We start from the raw sequence: 20,209 nt of genomic DNA, 5'->3' as shown, positions 1-20,209 counted from the left end.
ATTAGAGTCCGCTGCTCATGTGTAGGAGTGGGAAACAAACCCAATTCTCCATATTAGAACCCACCGCTCTTAACCACTACACCACCCTGGCTCTCAGTTTTTTGCCATCCTTTTTGTTTGGGCTGGGTTTTTTTTTTAAGTTGAAGAAGGGGTGGCGTCTACAAGACCATGCACAGAGTACCCTCAAGAGTCTCCCCCACCAGCACATCCCTAATGATCAGATGCCTTTGTCTTGGGATTGGAAAGCCAAGCGTTGGATCTCACCCTGGTTCGAATCCCTACTCTGCCATGGGAATATGCAAGGGGACCTTAGGCCAGTTACTCACCTTCCTCACTGGGTTGTTGTGAGGATAAAATGGAGGAGAGGAGAATGATGTATGCTTTGGGTCCCCAGTGGGGAGAAGAAGCAAGTTGTAAATGAAGTATATAAATCAGAAAGCCAGATGACATCCATTCTTCCCCTAATTTCATGTGAGGCCCTATTCGGCAGGATGTTGTGCACATGCGTTTGGTAATGTTGCCAACTCTGGGTTGTGACATTCCTAGATATTTGTGGAGGTACTTCTGTGTCTCCTAGAGTCAATGGTATATTATAGAGTCCGCCTTCCAAAGCTGCCATTTTCTCCAAGGGAAGTGATACCTATTGTCTGGAGATCAGTAGTAATTCAAGGGGAACTCCAGGCCCCACCTGGAGGTTGGCAACCCCAGCATTTGGCAGACCTGACTGCTTTCAAAGACTTTTGTGACATGTGTCTGCATCTAACACCATTTTTCTCTTCCCCTTCCCTTTGAGACCTCCTGTCTGTCCTTTTAATAGGAGTCGGAGGATTGTTCTTCCCAGAGAAACTGCTGCACACCGACTGCGATGCTCAATTTCCATTCCAAGGAGGTTCGGCAACTCCTGCACAACAAGTTTGTGGTCATCCTGGGCGACTCGAGTAAGTCCTCAAGTCACTCTGCGCATCTGCGAAAGCAAAGCTCTGACTCCCGAAAGCATGCGCTGGGATCAATATCCCTGGGCTGTTACCGCACTAGGTATTCCCAGCGATGTATTAAGAGTTTGAAAATGTTATAAAAAATACCGTTCGCACTTTGTTTGGCCCCTTTAGCTGTGAAGATGTCTTCCGACCATTTTTTAGCCGTGGCATCCAAAAACCCTTTTAAAGCGATGTTTTTTTATAACATTTTCAAACTCTTAATACATCGCTGGGAATACCTAGTGCGGTAACAGCCCTGCGCTCCTTTTAAACTACCCTTATAATCCGTTTTAGCAGCTGGCTGCAAACAGATGTTTTGAGTCATTTCAGACACAACCATTTTGGTTCCTGGCTACTAAAGGATTTTAAAAAAGCTGCTTGCATGCTGTTGGCATCCCGGGGCTCAACCGATTTTTATGAAAACTGCTTTCTGCTGTTTTCCGTTCTTCCTTGGGCTTCTGCTGCCACCACGGCACAAGGATTTTCACTGTTTGACTGAGGTTAAGCTGCGTCAATCACTTTGTGGCTGGCTCTGCCTCCTGCAGCAGCGATTTTGTGGTTGCTCCCACTATGCTCGCAGGTGCCCACAGGCTCAAATAGGTTGGGGACCCCTGGTGTAGAGAAATCACTATCAAGCTTAGCATTCGTATGGCTCAACGCTCTTAGAGCGTTCAGAGCAGCTCACAAAGTTCTCTCAGCAGTCCCCTGTGACAACCCTCTAAGGTAGGCCAGTTTAATGTCCCCAGTGTCTTGTTTTATCCTGTTTATTCAGAATAATTCTATGCCACCTATTTCCAAGTCCTGCTGCAGGTGGTGCACAGTGAAAAGCTACAGTCCTTAAAAAAAAGAAGCCCTTAGAGGCAAGTAGCATCAAAATGACCCATAAAACAGAAGCAGACCATTAGAAAGCTGGTAAGATAAAACCCCTAATGAAAAGACTGGGTAAAAAGATGTGTTTGAGCCTGGCGCCTAAAATAAAGTAAAGTAGCCTCAAGGGGGGGTGGACATTTTAAAGGTAAGAGGCCACCACACAAAAGTCCCTGTCTCTAATTCCCCTTGTAGGTGGGAGGACCTTTCTTGGGAGGGGAGGAATTTGCCCATGCACATTTCTGGGGCCCTGGGTATGAGGGAAAAGGCTTCCTCGGTGGTGGCATCGCAACGCTGGATCTCTGCCCCCTCTGCTTTATTTTAGGCGGCAGATCCTAGGCTGCCGCATTCAATGTTTGGTTTGGGCAAGCGGGCCACCGTTCTTGCGTTTGGTTTTTCTGCCTCGATGGCTTTTTTCCAAAGCTGACTTTTTATGGGACCCATTTTATCTGCCTCGGGAGCTTTACGGGTTTTTACGGGCTATAAAAGCTCGCCGCTCTGGTCTGCCGCCAGAACGCGGGGAGCTTCCTCTGCCGCTGAATCCCTCCCCCCCTGTTAGTTTTACGCCCCCTCCCTTCTTCCTTTGGTTGCTCAACTGCACTGATTTGATGGGGTCATTTCAAGAGGTTTAAGAGGACAGCTGCATACTTCTCGATGTTGTAATTGTGGGCTGCCTTATCTTATGGCTCTATAAAATCTAGCTGGAAGAAATAAAATAATCTTTATGGCTGGGCTGAAGCAGGCCCCGAACCAGCTAAAATGTGGCCGACCAGCCGACCCCAAGCCCCAAAGGTGGGGTTTTCCTTCACAGGCCCAGGTCCCCCCAGTAGTTCCGGCGAATATTATAATGCCCCGTACGGATTTATGGTGCGGCTTCATTTGCAATACTGTGTGTAGCTGTGGTCATTGTATCTCAACGAAAGACATTGCAAAGCTGGAAAAAGGGCAGAAGAGGGCAACCAAGATGATTAGGGGGTTGGTGCTCCTTCCCTAAGAGGAAAGGCTGAAGAGTCTGTGACTTTTCAGTTTAGAAAAGAGACCGACTAAGGGGGGACATGATGGAGGTTTATAAAATGATGTGGAGAAAGCTGACGAAGAGAACTTTTTCTCACTCTTCAAAATACTCGAGAGTGTCCAATGAAGCTGATGGGTAGCAGATTCAGGATGGTTAAAAGGAAATACTTGGAATCATAGAGTTGGAAGGGACCACCAGGGTCATCTAGTCCAACCCCCTGCACAATGCAGGAAATTCACAACTACGTCCCCCCCACATACACCCAGTGACCCCTACTCCATGTCCGGAAGATGGCCACGATGCCCTCCCTCTCATCTGCTTAAGGTCACAGAATCAGCATTGCTGACAGATGGCCATCTAACCTCTTCTTAAAAACCTCCAGGGGTGGATAGCTCACCACCTCCCGAGGAAGCCTGTTCCACTGAGGAACCGCTCTGTTAGAAAATTCTTCCTAACTTCTTTACACAGAGAATAATTAAGTTGTGGAATTCACTGCCAGAGGATGTAGTGCTGGCCACAGGCAAAGACGGCTTTAAAAGGGGATTAGATGGGTTCATGGAGGAGAGGTCTATCAGTGGCTACTAGCCATGGTGACTGAAGGGAACCTCCCCGTTCAGAGGCAGTCAACCTCTGAATCCCAGAGGCAGGTGGCAACATGAGGAGAAGGCCTTGGTCTCTCTGCCCTGTTGTTGGACCTCCAGAAGAACTGGCTGGCCACTGTGTGAGACAGGATGATGGACTAGATAAACCCTCACTGGTCTGATCCAGCAAGGTTCTTATGTTCTTACGCCAGGGAGCAGAATAGAACCACTCCTCACTTATTCTCTCTGTCTCTCGTAGTCCAGAGGTCGGTGTATAAAGACCTCATCCAGCTTCTGCAGAGTGACTCCCTGCTTTCCTCTTCGCAAATGAAGTCCAAGGTACCCACCCATCCAGTCCCTTTGCTCCACGGTTGGGGGCAACTGGAGCTTGGCATTCCCCAGGGCTGGCTACAAGAACTGGGGTTTTTTTAGGATTAGCAGCTCTGGGTTGAGAAGTTCCTGGAGATTTGAAGGTGGAGCTTGGGGAGGGAAGGGACTCTAATCACTACACTGGCTCTGTTAGTAGCCTGTCACTTTTCTCTCCAGGATCAGAGGAGCATGCCTATTATATGAGGTGCTGTGGAACACAGGCAGGTGAATGCTGTTGCAGTCACCTTGCTTGTGGGCTTCCTAGAGGCCCCTGGTTGGCCACTGTGTGAGCAGACTGATGGACTTGATGGTCCTGGGTCTGATCCAGCAGGGCCTTTCTTACGTTCTTATGAGATCCAGAGGTTCTGACCAGGGGATCTGGGGAGGGGGTTGCTTTTAGGGAAACAGTGTGAGATCCACGAAGATCGACAGTGTTTAAGGCTACCTTCTTCCCCGGCCCCCAGGGGGAGCTCCGCTTTGAAAACGACCACTTAATCGAAGGGGGAGTTCTGGGGGAGCTACACAATGGGACCCAGTATCGTGAAGTCCGCCAGTACCGCACGGACCACCACCTCATCCGCTTCTACTTCCTCACTCGCATCTACTCGGAGTACCTGGAGAGCATCCTGGAAGATTTCCGGGCTGGCCCACAACCAGATGTGTTGGTCCTCAACTCCTGCGTCTGGGATCTCTCAAGGTAGGACTGACCTCCGGCCGTGGAGCTGGGCCAAGATCCTCTTGTGGCAAGGGCACGGACGCCACAGGTGGAAACAAGAGACCATGCAAATCCGAGGAGGTGATCTCATTTGGCCCAAACTCACCTGCTGTCCACCCTCCTCTTGGCAGGTATGGCACCTCTTCCATGGAGGAATACTGTGGGAACCTGCAGACCGTCTTCAACAGACTCGACGCGGTGCTCCCTGCCTTTTGCTTGGTCATCTGGAACATGACCATGCCGCTGGGCCCCAGGGTTACCGGGGGCTTCCTTATCCCAGAGGTAAGAGAGGCGACCGGTAGGGTTGCCAGGTCCCTCTTTGCCACCGGTGGGAGGTTTTTGAGGTGAAGCCTGAGGAGGGTGGGGTTTGGGGAGGGGAGGGACTTTAGCACTCTAGAGTCCAGTTGCCCAAGCGCCATTTTCTTTAGGGGAACTGATCTCTGTCGGCTGGAGATCAGTTGTAATAGTGGGAGATCTCCAGCTAGCACCTGGAGGTTGGCAACCCCAGCTAGTGGTGCCCAAAGTCTTGAGAAGCAAGTGGTTTTTACAGTTTCAGTGTACTAATTTAACTTGGTGAGTGACGGGGATCTGGAGATGTGGGATGCTCTTTTTCTGAATACTTATCCTGTCCTTGGGAAAGGATAACATGGAAAGGGGAGGGTTCTCTTGTTTCATGCTGGGCACTGGGCGGGGGGGGGCAGACAGCTGTCAAAAAGAGACATGCTTCCTGCTATTTTCAGAGGGTAACTGTGTTGGTTTGGAATAGGAGAATGAAAGCTCTCTTTGGTCGTTTATGCATGGGTACTTTCACTCATGTTCACCCCTGTCTGTCTTGGTTGTTCCTTGGAGTTATGCATGAGTTTTTCCTCCATTAGAGATAACCTCGCTGCCAGCCTTCACAAACCTTCCTGTTCCTCTGTTAACCCGATCCTTCCCTCTCCCCTAAGCTCAGCCCGGGTGAAATCCCCATGTATAAGGCAAAGCGTGGGACCTGCAAGCTTGGTTTCTCTCGCAGCCAATTACAAAGCAGCGGGTAAAGAGGCAGGGATTCAAATGCTTCCTGCCTTTTAAAACTGAGGCTTGGATTCCCCCCCCTTCTTTTCAGATTGCTCCATTTTTTGTTTTATGTTCTTAAAATGCTTTTTTATGCGGCAGTGGGTTTGGTGGTGGTGGGGGAAACTTTTCTCTCCGTACAGCCCATTACGAAGCAGCGTTTCAAGGGGTGGGGATTGAAATACTTCCCAATTTGAGCTTGGAGACTGCTGGCGCATAGACTCCCAACAGGAAAGTGTGGGTTTAGTAAGCAACGAACCTCAGGAAAAACTCCCAGGCATAAACGACCATTGTCAGATACCACCTCTTGCCTATCTGACGAAGGGCGCTTTGACTCTCAAAAGCCTCTGTTCCGAAAATCATGTTGGTCTCTAAGGCGCTCCTGGACTCCAATCTATGCTTCCTGGTAGGAATCCATAACCTTTTGTGGACGCAGGCAAGTGTGTGTCCTCTCTTTTGGCTACAGCTGTGGCTTGCTGTTCTGGTAGCGTTTGGACCCTCAGCTGAGAGGGTGGCACATTTGCCGCAATCCCCCGGCAATCCTCCTTGGAGGCGTTCAGCCCCCTGCTTTCCATTCTCCCACCAGCTACGGCACCTGAGCCAGTCCCTGCGCAACGACATCATTGAGGGCAACTTCTATGGGGCCACCCTGGCCAGCCTGCACCTCTTTGACGTGGTGGACCTCCACTTCCACTTCCGCCATGACTTGAGCAACCGGGTGAAGGACGGCGTCCACTGGAACAACGTGGTGCACCGCAGGATCACGAATCTGCTCTTGGCCCACGTGGCGGACGCTTGGGGCGTGGAAATCCCGGACACAAAGTCTCGCGAAGGTGTGCGGGGGGGGGGGATCCTGTCACCCTTCTGGTGTAGTGGTTAAGAGCGGTGGACTCTAATCTGGAGACCCAGGTTTCATTCCCCACTCCTCCACATGCAGCCAGCTGGGTGACCTTGGGCCAGTCACCGTTCTCTCCGAACTCTCTCAGCCCCACCTACCTTACAGGGTGTCTATTGTGAGGAGAGGAAGGGAAGGAGATTGTAAGCTGGTTTGATGCTCCTTAAAAGGTAGAGAAAATTGGCATATAAAGACCAACTCCTCCTCCTCCTCTTCTTCTTCCTGTATCTCTCGGTTTCCACTCTCTTGAGCTTAGAGGAAGACAGTGTTCTCACTGCCCTTGGAGTCCTGCCTTCTTCTTTGCAGAAAGCGAAACAGGAATTCTGTCTTGGTTTTGCTGCCAGAGGTGCCCTTCCCTGTTGACGTGGAGATTCCCAGTTGACGTGGGCAGTATTTGGTGATAAGTATTAGTTCAGGGGTCCCCATCGTGGTGTCTGTGGGCACCATGGCGCCCATGGAAACCTTTTCTGGTGCCGGCCAGGTGTTTTAAGAAAGTGGGCAGAGCCAGGTGGAGCTTCTTCCCCATAAGGTTTCTGAATGGCCAATGGAGATTTGATTGGCTGTGCAGATTTTTAAAAACGTTGCTTCAGTAGCAGCTTCCACCATAGCACAAGGATCTTCATTGCGTGACTGAAGGTAAGCGACGGCATCCGTTGCGTAGAAGGTTTTGACTTCTGGGGCAGCCTTTTTGTGACAGGTGTTTTGTGGCTTCACCCCCCCACACACACACTGGCTGCTTTCACACATTCTTAATAATGCGCTTTCAATCCACTTTGACAATCGTTTGCAAGTGGACCTTGCTGTTTCACACAGTAAAATCCAGCTGCAATGTGCATTGAAAGTGGTTTATTCGGCATGTGTGAAAGCACCCACCGTGTCAGAATTCCTAAGGTGCCCGCAGGCTCAGAAGAAAACAGAGGCTCTTAAATTCCTTAAATGTGAAATCGAGTACAATTGTATATGCTAAGTGATTTTTTATGCCAGAGGTGTCAAACGCAATTGTTACGAGGGCCAGATAAGACATAAATGTCACTTGGTCGGGCTGAGCCGCGCCTCACCAGCCCACGTTGAGAGTGGGGTGGGGGTGGGGGGTTGCTGGCTTGCACGCTGGATAAGAGCTTTCAAGGGGCCGAATCCAGCCCTCGGGCCTTATGCTTGACACCCCTGTTTTATGCTGCTAGATCAGCAAATAAGTTTAGGTTTAATAAGAAAAAGTATTGCTCATATTTTGTTTCCCCCCCTCCAAATTTCAGTTTTATTCTGGACAAATCCCTACCCCTGGCCCAAGTTTGTTTTTCCCGGGGCCTTTAAATTTCTGGAAGTTTTACACCTTCCCCTGGGATGCCACTTTGAACCTTCTCCTGGACTTCTGTAGGCCCATCGTGCAACGAGCTGTCTCTGTCCTCTGACCGCCTACCAACATCTATGCCGCCACCCCCTCCTCCAATGCCTCTTGCTCGGCTCCATCAGCCTGCATTTCATGAAGACTTCCTCTTCAGACCCAACACCTGGGGGACATGCGAGACCTACTCTGGAGCCACCTGCTTTGAGGATTCCCAAGTCCCCCCATTCCATCTGGATGGTATGTTTGTGGGGGCCGCTCTTCCTCTTGCCGGCAGAGCTTTACGGGGTCTTGAATTGAGGCCTGTCCCGTCTCTACCTCCCCTTTGGCCAATTTATGTAGAGCTGTTTCCCCCCAGTCACCACCGTCCGCTACTTCATTTTGATTATGCATGCCTTTCCCAACAGCCAGAGGTTGCTTTGCTCTCCCCATGAGTTGGGGACGGGCTGTGGCTCAGCGGTAGAGCATCTGATTGGCATGCAGAAGGTCCCAGGTTCAATCCCCAGCTTCGCCAGTTAAAGGGACTAGGCAGGTAGGTGATGTGAAAGACCTCTGCCTGAGACCCCGGAGAGCCATTGCCAGTCTGAGTAGACCATACTGACTTTGATGGACCAAGGGTCTGATTCAGTATAAGGCAGCCATGTGTTCTGTGTGTTTTGCCTGCATTTTCTGGATTCTCACTAAAATAGCATCTGGAAAACACAGGCGAAATGCGCAGAAATGCACAGGGAGAATGAGCAACCTCTAACGGTCGGGAAAGCCATGCATAATCAAAGCAAAGCACTGGAGCAGTTGGCAGGGTGACCGCGAGGGAAACAGCCCTGCATAAATGGCCTTTATCTCCCCTGCCTGTCTTTGGTTTTTCTTCTCCACCATGGGAAAGGGTGGGATGGAGCAGAGAGAAGCGAAGGAAGAGGAAGGCAATCCGTTCTGCCCTGGCTGAAGCCAACTTGTCCTACAACAACACTGTGCAAGATTTGGGCCCACAGATCTGAGGTGGATCCCTCAGAAGCTTAAGCACTGTAATGGTCTCCTGTCCCTCAGCCATTCTCCCCTGGAACTGGAGGGCATGATTTTGATATTTGGATACTTGGTGGGCACCTCCCAGACAGTGGGGACAGAAGTATGTAAAGGACTTCCTACCTCTCTAGGCATACCAGAAGTACTATTATTATTTTATTTAGAGTATTTCTAGGCCAGATTTTTGCTCGAGGCGACTTACAATTAAAACAACTATATAAAAACAACTGACTGAGTTTGGCACACAGTGGTGTGATCTTTAAGTATCAGTATTGGCACGGTCAGCACTGATCTGGGGTCAAACCGCATCAGACCCTTGGTCCATCAAGGTCTGTATTGTCTACTCAGACTGGCAGCGGCTCTCCAGGGTCTCAGGCTGAGAAAGGTCTTTCGCATCACCTATTGCCTGGTTCTTTTAACTAAAGATGCTGGGGATTGAACCAGGGCCCTCCCACATGCCAAGCAGATGCGCTACCACTGATCCACAGTCCCTCCCTGATGGCATTTTTACCCAGGCTGTTGACAACTCCATGGGAGAGCAGTCAGTCCCTGTCTTGAGACTTGGTGAGAAAGAGGAAATATAAAGACCTAAATAAAAGAAAGGGATTGTTTCCCCACACTAAAGGCTAGAAGGGAACAGAGCCCACAAATGGATGGGCTGGGTGAGCAGTCATCCATTTTATGACAGGTCTGCAAACCACCTCCTTGGCCTGAACATTTAGATGTGATCTGCAGTGAAATCCCAAATTTTCCTGTGGTCTATTGACCCCGTTGTTTTGATCCTCCCCTCTCGTGCTCCTTCCCTAGCTGCCAAGCTTAACACCTTCCAGGATCTCGGGGGTGCTGTGGCCGCCTTTCCTGACCCGAGCCTCCTCCAGCCTTACCCTTCGTGCAACAAGGAAAATATCCTCCTGCGCTCTCATCATCGAAAGAGGAAGACCCGTGGCATCGAGAACAGGCAGGGCTTGATCATGCGCAGCAAGCCCTTTTGGCAGAAGGATGTCACCCCCTACGAGAGGGCCCAGCCCAGGATGTACAGGGATGCACCCTTCCAGAGGGCCCACCATGATTACTACTGAGGGAAAACAGAGCGGGTATCAGGTTGCCTGCGGAGGGTCTATTCTTTACGGGTTGTTCAGTGGCGCCGGCGCCTTTTGCACTTACTGCCGTGGCTCTCCATGGACGTGTGTGGCAGAGGGGACAAGGGCATCGTGGGAACAGTTGTGGTCTTGTCTGACCAAGACGGTGTCCTCTCATAGAGGGTTGTTTCTGGCAATAGGGTGTTGGGGTTTTGTTTGTTGTTTGAGAGAGGAACGCTTCTGGGGTTCCCGGTCCTGTCCCTGCGACCCTGGCTGGCCTGAGGGTGATCGTTCCCCACAGGTTGTGGGGCTCGTAGGCCCTCCCAGATAGTCCCTTCCTGGGCAGCCCACTGTTTCTGTTAGGTACTTCGTTTCTCCATTCCACAGGCCACATTCAGCCACAATGACCAGCCATGTTTTTTACAAGCCTCAGAAGCTTTCATCCTTGTTTACGCCCTCTCCTGCCATTGCATGCAGCAGAGAAATGGAAGGCTTCCTTTTTTTTGCAACAAGCAAAGTTTTGCACATGTTGGCAAACTTGGGTTTGCAATGAACCCAGGAAGTCCTCTGTTCTGGAGCAAAGGGAGGAGTGGACGAGCAACCGACACCACGGATTTCCGGAGCTATTTCTTGTAACGGAAAGCCATGGTTTGTCATTCTGACCAAATGCAGCCATCGGCTGAGTCCCGAGAGAGAGGGACCCTGTCAGTGAGGGCCTGTCTCAACTTCGTATCCGTTTTTGATTTACTTGGAAAAGGCACCGCCCAGGGACCATTATGGGACAGATCCCTGGTGCTGGGGAAGGGGGCTCCTCCCTGTACTGCTTCCATAACTGGAAATCCCCCCCCCTCCATGGGAGGCTGCTTTAAGCAGAGAAAAGACAGATTTGCCTGCTGGGGCTTCAATCAGCCGGGGAAGGATGTCCTCCATTAGTGAAACATCACAGGGTAGAATAATTACTTCTCTTCCCCCCCCCCCCCCAGCGCTGTGGTCTTGATATGTAAATGGTACATTTGGGAATCCAGTTATGGGTCTTGTGTGTAGTTTGATCCAGATCTCTGATCAGAGGCTTGGGTTGACAACTGGACGGTTTGAATGTGGGTGTGATACCGAATCCCATGACTCTGAAAACTTAAAAGACTCAGGTTCCGGTTTTAATGACCTTTGGGGCCTCTTGGTGGGGGAGGGGGTTAGATGTTTTGCTCAAGAGGAATATTTACAAGGAGGCACGTGTTTGCGCCCAGGTGCTATTATATATATATTTTTAACTGAGTCTTGTTTTCTTTTCCTGTGTTAAAAATTAAAAGTTGTGCTTTATCTTGGATGGGTGTGGGGGGGTCTCTTTTTTTCCTTGCCTAGGCTAGCCCAGGCTAGCCCGATCTCATCAGATCTCGGAAGCTAAGCAGGGTTGGCCCTGGTTAGTATTTGGATGGGAGACCACCAAGGAATACCAGGCTCATGACGCGGAGGTAGGCAATGGCAAACCACCTCTGATTGTCTCTTGCCTTGAAAACCCTACAGTAGGGGTGTCAAACATAAGGCCCATGGGCCCGATCCGGCCCCTTGAGAGCTCTTATCCAGCCTGCGAGGATGGAGACTTCCAGAGACTCTCTCTGGAAGTCTCTTGTTTTGCAGCACAGGTTCTTCTGCCCCCAGTAACTGGGAATCCTTTCCTTTTATCCCTTAGAAGCTCCTTGATCAGTTGATCTTGAGCAGCATATATCTAGTGTTGGAGGGATATAAGGACTGAAACAAATCTTGCCACTGACAATGTAGCCTTGGATAACTGGGAATCTGATACCCCCAGAGTGGCCTGCAATGCAAGTCGCTCCGTCTGCCACCAGAACTGTGAAAGCCAAAGGAGACTTGGGGTGGGGTTAGGGCTGACTCAGCCCAGAGGACAGGCTTGGCACCTGCCTAGCCCCTTTGCCTTGCTCCAGGCAAGAGTTTGAGATGGGGGGGCGCCTCTTAGTGCCCCTCTCTGATCGTAGCCCCCTTTCTTGCCATAAGATCCAGCTGGTTCGTTCATGTGTATGTGAAAGAAGCTGCAGCCGAAGGAAAATCCATTCCCACTGCTGCATGCAATAAAATATGAGGGTGGGGTTAGAGTTCGGCCCAGAGCAGCAAAATATTTCAGGCCCATTCCGAGCAAGCAGGTGTGTCGAGGTTGCCAACCTCCAGGTGAGGCCTGGAGATCTCCCATAATTACAACTGATCTCAAGGCTACAGAGAGCAGTTCTCCCGGAGCAAATGGCTGCTTTGGAGGGTAGGTTCTAGGGCATTATACTCTGCAGAAGTCCCTCCCTTCCCTAAACACCATCCTGAAATCTCCAGGAATTTCGCAGCCCAGAATTGGCAACCCTAGCGTGCCTGTCTGTATCATTCAAACTGGCAAGGAGCGTGGCCTTGGGTGGGTGCAGAACAGTTTTCTTAGAAAGCTGACCTAATTTCCTAGGAATGTGTTTGTTCTGCGGAAAGAAACTCCCCCAGGCATTCCTCCTTTGCTATTCCGATCTGCCTGGGGGGTGGGGGGTGGGCGCTGCCTCCTTTCTTGCTTAACAAAGTGTATCTTCTCATTCGGTTATTTATTTAAAGCATTTCTGGGCTGCCTTTCCATTCCAATGGGGTTAAACATGAACACATGAAAACACCAGAACGTTAAAACAGCATTTAAAATTAAACATTTTAATGTATTTTATATATCAATGTACAAACACACAACACAAAAACCAGGGAGGAGGACCAATAACAGTTATTGAGGATTTGTTGATACCCCTTGTTTGCATGTAGTGTTTTGTCCTTCATGGACAAGGAGAATTTTTCTTTCTTCCTTTTTAAATATGCATTTATACCCTTCACTTCCGGCTGGCTTGAGGCACAGAGCATTTCACAGCAAATGTAAAGTGCAAGATGATCTAAAATGAGCCACGGGCAGGCAGCTTGGAAGATAAAAAGACTCCTAGTAAGTTAACAAGCAGCATCAAATGACCTTTGTAGCAGAGAAGTTTTTACACTTGTACTGGAAAATCAGCAGTGAAGACGGACCTCCCAAAGTGGCGAGTTCCAGTCTTGACGATGCTCAGGATTGCCAGCTCTGAGATGGGAAATTCCTGGAGATTTGGGGACAGGGCCTGGGGAGGGGAGGGCCCTCAGCAGGATATAATGCCATAGAGTCCACCCTTCAAAGCTGCTATTTTCTGCAGGGGAACTGATGTCTGGAGTTGTAATTCAGGATGATCTCCAGGCCCCACGTGGAGGTTGGCAACCTTAGCCACTGCTACTGGGCGTGCCCTGTCTTCTGTACCTACCTGTTAAATGGTGAAAGAATCATGAAAAGGGATAATGAGGGGGGGCTTTATTGTATAGCCCATGTTTCTCACTGATAACCATGGCAGATTATAGCTTGATTTGACTGACCAGCAAGATCACATGAGAGATTATGGTGGTCACTGAGAAATTCTCGGCTGATTCTTTGCCTTTTATTGGGGGGGGGGAGTAGATATGCTTTTATATTACCACACATGCACACGTTGGACAACCCTACCATAAGAGGTTGTGGAGATGGTGGTGTTGGTTATTCTGGAGGCCACAGAAAGAGACTGTGGGGATGGCATATGACTGGTCAACACCCCCTGCGGAGATGTTGCAGAGCAAGCCGCTGTTAGGGCAGTAGTGTTAGGGGAGGGGCTGTGGCTCAGTGGGAGAGCATCTGCTTGGCATCCAGAAGGTCCCAGGTTCAATCCTTGACAGCCCCAGTTAAAGGGACTAGGCAAGTAGGTGATGTGAAAGGCCTCTGCCCGAGACCCTGGAGAGACACTGCTGGTCTTTACACCGCTTTGCTCTGATTAGACCTCACCTAGAGTATTGTGTTCAGTTTTGGGCACCACAATTTAAGAAAGATGTAGACAGGCTGGAACGTGTCAAGAGGAGGGCAACAAAGATGGTGAGGGGTCTGGAGACCAAGTCCTATGAGAAAAGGTTGAAGGAGCTGGGTATGTTTAGCCTGAAGAGGAGAAGACTGAGGGGGGATATGATAACCATGTTCAAATACTTGAGGGGCTGTCATATTGAGGATGGTGCTGAGTTGTTTTCTGTTGCTCCAGAAGGTCGGACCAGAACCAACGGGTTGAAATTAAATCAAAAGAGTTTCCGTCTAGACATTAGGAAGAATTTTCTAACAGCGGTTCCTCAGTGGAATAGGCTTCCTCGGGAGGTGGTGAGCTCTCCTTCCCTGGAGGATTTTAAGCAGAGGTTAGATGGCCATCTGTCAGCATTGCTGATTCTGTGACCTTAGGCAGATGATGAGAGGGAGGGCATCGTGGCCATCTTCTGGTCACTAGGGGTGGGGGGGGGAAGGTAGTTGTGAGTTTTCTGCATTGTGCAGGGGGTGGGACTTGATGACCCTGGTGGTCCCTTCCAACTCTATGATTATGATTCTATGAGTAGACAATACTGAACTTGACGGACCAAGGGTCTGATTCAGTATAAGGCAGCTTCATGTATTCATGGGTTCACACAATTAACAAGTCTGGGTGTGAAAACCTCACAACCCAGCAGGGTAGGCTGCCACCAGCTCTTTTCAGGACCCAAAGTCAGTTAGAAGCCAAACAGCAAGCCTCCAGCCCTTTGTAGGGTTTAATTAATAAAACCAACTTTGCAGGGTAGGACCCGCAATATAGGTATAACAAAATAAGTTTCTGGTAGGTGGACCACCTGGTCAAGGTACTAGAATTAGATTGAAGCCTCCCAACAGTCAAATAAGCCACAAAAACAAAAGTTAAGGAAGTTTATTTAAAAGTTGTGCAGGTTTACAAGACAAAATACGAGAGCAGTGAAATAAAATAAGAAGGAGTTGTATGCCGGCTTTCTCTACAATTTAAGGAAAAATCACATTCCCTTCCCCTCCCCACAACAGTCCCTTCGTGAGGTAGGTGGGGCTGAGAGAGTTCGGAGAGAACTATGACTAACTCAAGATCACCCAGCTGCCTTCATGTGTAGGAGTGGGGAAACCAGCGTGTTTCTCCGGATTAGAGTCTGCCGCTCATGTGGAGGAGTGAGGAATTGAACCTGGTTCTCCAGATTAGCGTCCGCCGCTCATGTGGAGGAGTGGGAAATAAAACCCGGTTCTCCATTCTTAACCACTGCTCTTAACCACTACACCATGCTGGCTAGAAAGCTGTAATGGAAACTAATGACACAGTATGAGCTTTCATGACTCACAGCTCACTTCAGATATCTCACAAAAGCTCATCCCCTGCCAGAAACGTTGTTAGTCTTTAAGGCGCTACTGGACTCTGTGGCTCTTTTCTACTGCAACAGACAGACTAACACGGCCACCTGTTGTGATCTAATGACACCGTAAAGGCTTTGCTTCAAACTTAAGCAAAATGTAGGCAAGGCAAAAGCAAAATGTAAGGCAAGTAGGTTACCAGTCTCCAAAAGGTTTCTCAAAAGCTGAACTTCTTTCCAGCATAGTATAGCATCACAGTCTCAAAGTTTCACAGTCCCAGAATCAATGTGATAGGCCATACTGTTAGTACGCAGGTCAGGACACCCTCGTTTGCTTGGGCAAAAATAGCCATTTTTGTTTATGAAATTCAGAGTGGAACGAGCGGGTGCAGAGGAGAGCGACAAGGATGATCAGGGGCCTGGAGACCAAGCCCTACAAGGAAAGGCTGAGGGACTTGGGAATGTTCAATCTAGAGAAGATTAAGGGGGGACAGGATTGCTCTCTTGAGGTATTTGAAGGGCTGTCACTGGACTAGATGGCCTCTATGGTCCTTTCCAACTCTGTGATTTTTATTGTTCTAATCCAATCGAATTTCAGAGGTAGACATCAAAGTATTGATTCTGGCCATCTGACCCACAGGTCACAGACTAAGGCTAGTGTGAACCTCTGGCTCCAGTTCCATGATTCACGTCAGTCCGCAGGTGACACTGAAAAAGGCACTAATTGGTGTGGTATGCAGTTAAGTGGGAGAATCGCCTTGGCTGTTTAAGGAGTAGAACCATGAACTGGAGACAGCTGGCTTACCTCCCCCAGGAATGAGACTTTCTCAGCCTTACAAATCAACCAACTATATTCCAGCTGTCACAGAATAGCATCATGGCATTAAATCCAGGTTGAACCAAAATGTTAGCAAGGGATTGGGGTACAATTCCTTGACACCCCCCTCCCAGTCCCCACAGCCAGCTTTTGAGAACAATATACCCAGTCCCAAACCTGCAAGTATTTAAACAATTTATTAAAAAGGTAATTGCTTAACAAAACCTTACGTTGAGCGAATCAGAACTGCATATATCTGCAGATTAATAAAAGGCAATAATTCTGCAGAAATGGACTCCCCAGACATGGGCCTTTGAATCAGCCAGGTTTTGGGGCAGAATATATATGTGTGTGTATGTGTGTGGGGTTAATTCACAGGTTATGTGCAGTCCTGATTCTGATCAGAGCCATTGTGCACAAGTTGAGAACTCACCCCCCTCCCCTCAATGCCATTTTCTGAGCTGAAACCGCTGGGGGGGATGCGTGCTTGCCTTCTAGGGAAAACTGACTAGTAGCTAGAGTTGCTAAGTCTGGCTTGGGAAATTTCTGAAGATGGAGGGGTAGAATATGGAGAGGGCTGAGTTTGGAAACGGGGGAAGCTCAGCAGAGGCATGATGTCCTGCCTGTATTCCACAGCACCTAATATAATAGGCCTGCTCCTCTGACACGGGAGAGAATAGGTGTGCATCATGACTAGCATCCATTTTTACTAGTAGCCATGAATACCCCTCTCCTCCATGAACATACCCACTCCCCTCTTAAAGCCCTCCAAGCTGGCACCCATCACCACATCCCGGGGCAGGGAGTTCCACAATTTGTATGAAGAAATACTTCCTTTTATCTGTTTTGAATCTTTGCCTGGTCCTTTTAACTGGAGATGCTGGGGATTGAACCTGGGGCCTTCTGTGAGCCAAGCAGAGGCTCTACCACTCAGCCACAGCCTCTCCCCAGCAGCTTCTGCAGCAGCTTCGAGTCCCCAGGCAGCTCCTTCTGGAGAAAGGCATCAATGCGATCTGGCAATCTTGTAGCGATAGTAGTAAATGTAGAACTGCAGCAGCTTCGCCAGGGGTATTCCACCTTGCGGAAGGAGGGAGGGGTATTCCACTTTGACCTTGCGGAAGCCCATTCCCTCGTACACCCGCTGAGCCGCGTACTGCACCATGGAAGTGCCCAGCACCACCTCTTGGTACCCACGCTCCTGGGCAAAGCAGATGACGGTCCTGGTAAGCGCCTTGGAGAGCCCATGACCCCTGTGCCGCTTGGCCACCGACATGCGCTTCAGCTCCAGTGCCTTGCCCCGCTGAGACGGGTCTTCTGGTTGGACGGCAGCCACCATCCCTACCACTTCCTCTCCAGATGTTGCCACCCAAAAGCAACAGTCTTTGGGCTCCAGGTAGGTTTTCCGGATGTCCAGCATGTCACTGACAAGTGCAGCTTGGACATATGCTGCCCAGAGGCCCTTCATGCGCATCCATCCCATAACCAAAAAGGCTGCCACCACTCCGCAGGAGAAGAGGAGAGAAGCTGAGATCATGTAGGTCACAAGGAAGATGGCCAACAGCAGCAGGTGGGTCTGAGGGAACCGGAGAACGTGCCAACAGCCAGCTGGAGCGTGCTCCTGGATGCCGTGGGAGAAGATGGTGCGCACCGCCTCATAGTCCCTGTCCTCAAATGTACGGATGTGGTATTCACCCATGACGACGTCACATTCCTGTCGTGCTGGAAAACAGATCAGGCCGTTGTCAATGGCTGAAACTAGAGAACTGTACAGACGAGTTGCAGTTAGCCCTTCTAGGGCTCAAAAGATATATGGGACGGCCTTTGATAGACACACTTCCGCCTTCAGCTTGATTCAACCTGGTGTCCTATGCCAGTAATTTTGAGGAACAGATATCTGCGTAATGCACAGGGTCAGGATGAGGGTTGCCCGGTCTCCCCTGGCCACTGGTGGGGGATGGAGAGTTGGGTTGCCTGATCCAGGTTGGGAAACTCCTGGAGATCTGGGGATGGAGCCTGGGGAGGACAGGGACCTCATTGGGGTACAAGGCCATATGGGGTGCTTTCACACATGCCGAATAAAGCACTTTCAATCCACCTTCAATGCACTTTAACGATCCTTTGCAAGTGAATGTTGCCATTTCACACAGTAAAATCCAGCTGCAAAGTGCATTGAAAGTGCTTTATTCGGCATGTGTGAAAGCACCAGTCCACCCTCCAAAGCAGCCATTTTCTCCAGGGGGACTGTAGTCTGGAGATGAACTGAAATTCCAGGGGATCCTTCGGTCCCACCTGGAGGCTGGCATCTCTAGTCAGGATGCCCTTTGGTGAGAATTGACCTCGTTGCTTTGCCAATTCAAAGCCAAAACAACTCTTGCCCTTGCTTAGAAAAAGGGCTGCTATTGGGAGGGAGGCAGAGGCTGAAACGATTCCAAAGAGACCGCTCTGACTTAACCATGCTTGCTCATGCTTGCTCCTTATCCTGCCATTTTTATTTTGTTTAATTTCTTAATAAAAAATATTTTAAAAGACGCACTGCTTCTATAGCTCTTTATTTCTCTCTAAGGAGAATGATCCGATCCAAAGATTCTCCCCCTTTTCGGTTGGACAAAAGAACTGGCCGCTTCTTGTAACTGTACCAATGCATCATTGGCTAAGTAGAGAGCTCCAAGATCTCCCCAGAAGGGACATCTGTGACAAAGTGTCTGTGACACTTATTAATTTTTTATCCATATGTTTTCTCCCGTCTTTCTTACCATCCAAAAGGTTGCCAACCTCCAGGTACTTAGCAGCAATAGACACTTCAGTGTATATAATAGTTACAACCAAGTAGACACAGAAACAAGCTCTTATACAAATGTAAGGAATTCTATATTATACCGCAACAATTCTAAACATCCTACAAGCTTACAAAAATACAAATACAAAATACAATTTTCCAAAATCCAATATGGTATACAACCAACACATGCAATATTCCTATATCCACAAAGGTATGTACTTTTTATTTCAGTGTAAACAGGTAAGTATCATCTGTATTTTACATAGGTTTCGGTTTCCCATCAGGTGCTCTCAATCTATAGTCCGCTTGGACCCAGTGGTCTTTTAGGGAACGTGTTTTTCTTAATTGAAGGGACACTTCCGCTGTAACAACTGTACGGCGTGTCCATTATGTTTGGAAGTGAAAGAATTCACGAAAGCAGATTCGAACTTCAGATGTAAATTAAACAACTTCATAAATTGTAATACTAAGAGAATTATTTACGCAATTTTATGCCCTTGCAATAAAATTTATATAGGATCGAGTATATGCGCTGTAAAGAGTAGAATTTTGGAACATCGTTCAAGGATATGGGCGAAAGTGCCGGAGGCCCCCCTAGCGGAACACTTTAGCAATTACAGGCATACTGAAAATGACTTAAGATATTTTGTTGTTTGGCACCTCAGGAGCAAAATGTATGAGAGACCAGATGTGGAGAGAATTTTGAGGCAAAAAGAAGCATTTTTTATCCATTTGTTTCAAACAATTTCACCTATGAGATTAAACTTGGAAAATGATTTTTCATATTTTATTGGCAATTAGGTGAAGGTATAACTTCAAATCATTGTAGAAAGAAGAGTGCAGGTGCTACCTATTTGGTTAGGAAAGCTAACTGTTAGAAATTAGCAGATTAGGTATCCCAGGAGGGAACCTAGTAATATATGGAAGTATACTAGCCACTTGCTGGCAGATAATATGTGAGTATATTTTAATAATAATACAGTGGGTAGATATTTGTAATAGGCTTGGTAATAATATTTTGTTGACCTTTTATAGGAAACTAATGCTACCCATGGGAGCTATGTGAAATTATTTGAGAGGATATACTAACTTGCAGTTTAAGGTAGAAACCGTATTTGAAAAGTAAATATAAATTGCAAAAAGAATGATTGATAGTCAGGGGATTGACAGTATTGAGGAAAGAACTGAAACAATCATATTCCTTTTCCACCACCTGTGGAAGAAAAGAAAAGAATAAAAAAAAAAATTATAAAATGAAACTTATGTAAAATACAGATGATACTTACCTGTTTGCACTGAAAGAAAAAGTACATACCTTTGTTGATACAGGAATATTGCATGTGTTGGTTGTGTACCATATTGGATTTTGGAAAATTGTATTTTATATTTGTATTTTTGTAAGCGTGTAGGATGTTTAGAATTGTGGTAGAATTGTATGTTGTATGATGTGACCCCGGGGTCCCCAACCTTC

The 20,209-nt window shown here is 48.5% G+C and overlaps 2 protein-coding genes across 2 annotated transcripts; one reads left to right on the top strand and one right to left on the bottom strand.

Annotated features, from left to right (window-relative positions):
* The first annotated feature begins 865 nt into the window (after window positions 1-865).
* Window positions 866-9,913, top strand: LOC130482890 (PC-esterase domain-containing protein 1A-like). Its single transcript, XM_056855765.1, has 7 exons — window positions 866-938; window positions 3,700-3,779; window positions 4,274-4,506; window positions 4,656-4,806; window positions 6,164-6,410; window positions 7,848-8,054; window positions 9,642-9,913. Exons 1-7 carry the CDS (start codon window positions 866-868, stop codon window positions 9,911-9,913), a joined length of 1,263 nt encoding a protein of 420 aa, XP_056711743.1.
* Window positions 9,914-16,962: 7,049 nt separating this feature from the next.
* Window positions 16,963-17,655, bottom strand: LOC130483030 (N-acetyltransferase family 8 member 3-like). Its single transcript, XM_056855922.1, has one exon. The coding sequence runs from the start codon at window positions 17,653-17,655 to the stop codon at window positions 16,963-16,965; it is 693 nt and encodes a 230-aa protein (XP_056711900.1).
* Between the last annotated feature and the right edge of the window lie 2,554 nt (window positions 17,656-20,209).

The sequence above is a fragment of the Euleptes europaea genome, chromosome 9 (assembly GCF_029931775.1).
Source record: "Euleptes europaea isolate rEulEur1 chromosome 9, rEulEur1.hap1, whole genome shotgun sequence".
In the NCBI taxonomy this organism is placed as follows: Eukaryota; Metazoa; Chordata; class Lepidosauria; order Squamata; family Sphaerodactylidae; genus Euleptes; species Euleptes europaea.
The sequence above is the reverse complement of the archived record's forward strand: the minus strand, read 5'-3'. Positions and strand labels throughout refer to the sequence as shown.

What these genes read in the sequence shown, in the direction of transcription:
- LOC130482890 (XM_056855765.1), top strand. Translation starts at nt 866, where the DNA reads ATGCTCAATTTCCATTCCAAGGAGGTTCGGCAACTCCTGCACAACAAG. An exon ending in CTTCGCAAATGAAGTCCAAG is followed by an intron (nt 3,780 to 4,273) that starts GTACCCACCCAT and finishes CCCGGCCCCCAG; the next exon opens with GGGGAGCTCCGCTTTGAAAA. An exon ending in GGGGCTTCCTTATCCCAGAG is followed by an intron (nt 4,807 to 6,163) that starts GTAAGAGAGGCG and finishes TTCTCCCACCAG; the next exon opens with CTACGGCACCTGAGCCAGTC.
- LOC130483030 (XM_056855922.1), bottom strand. Translation starts at nt 17,655, where the DNA reads ATGGGTGAATACCACATCCGTACATTTGAGGACAGGGACTATGAGGCG.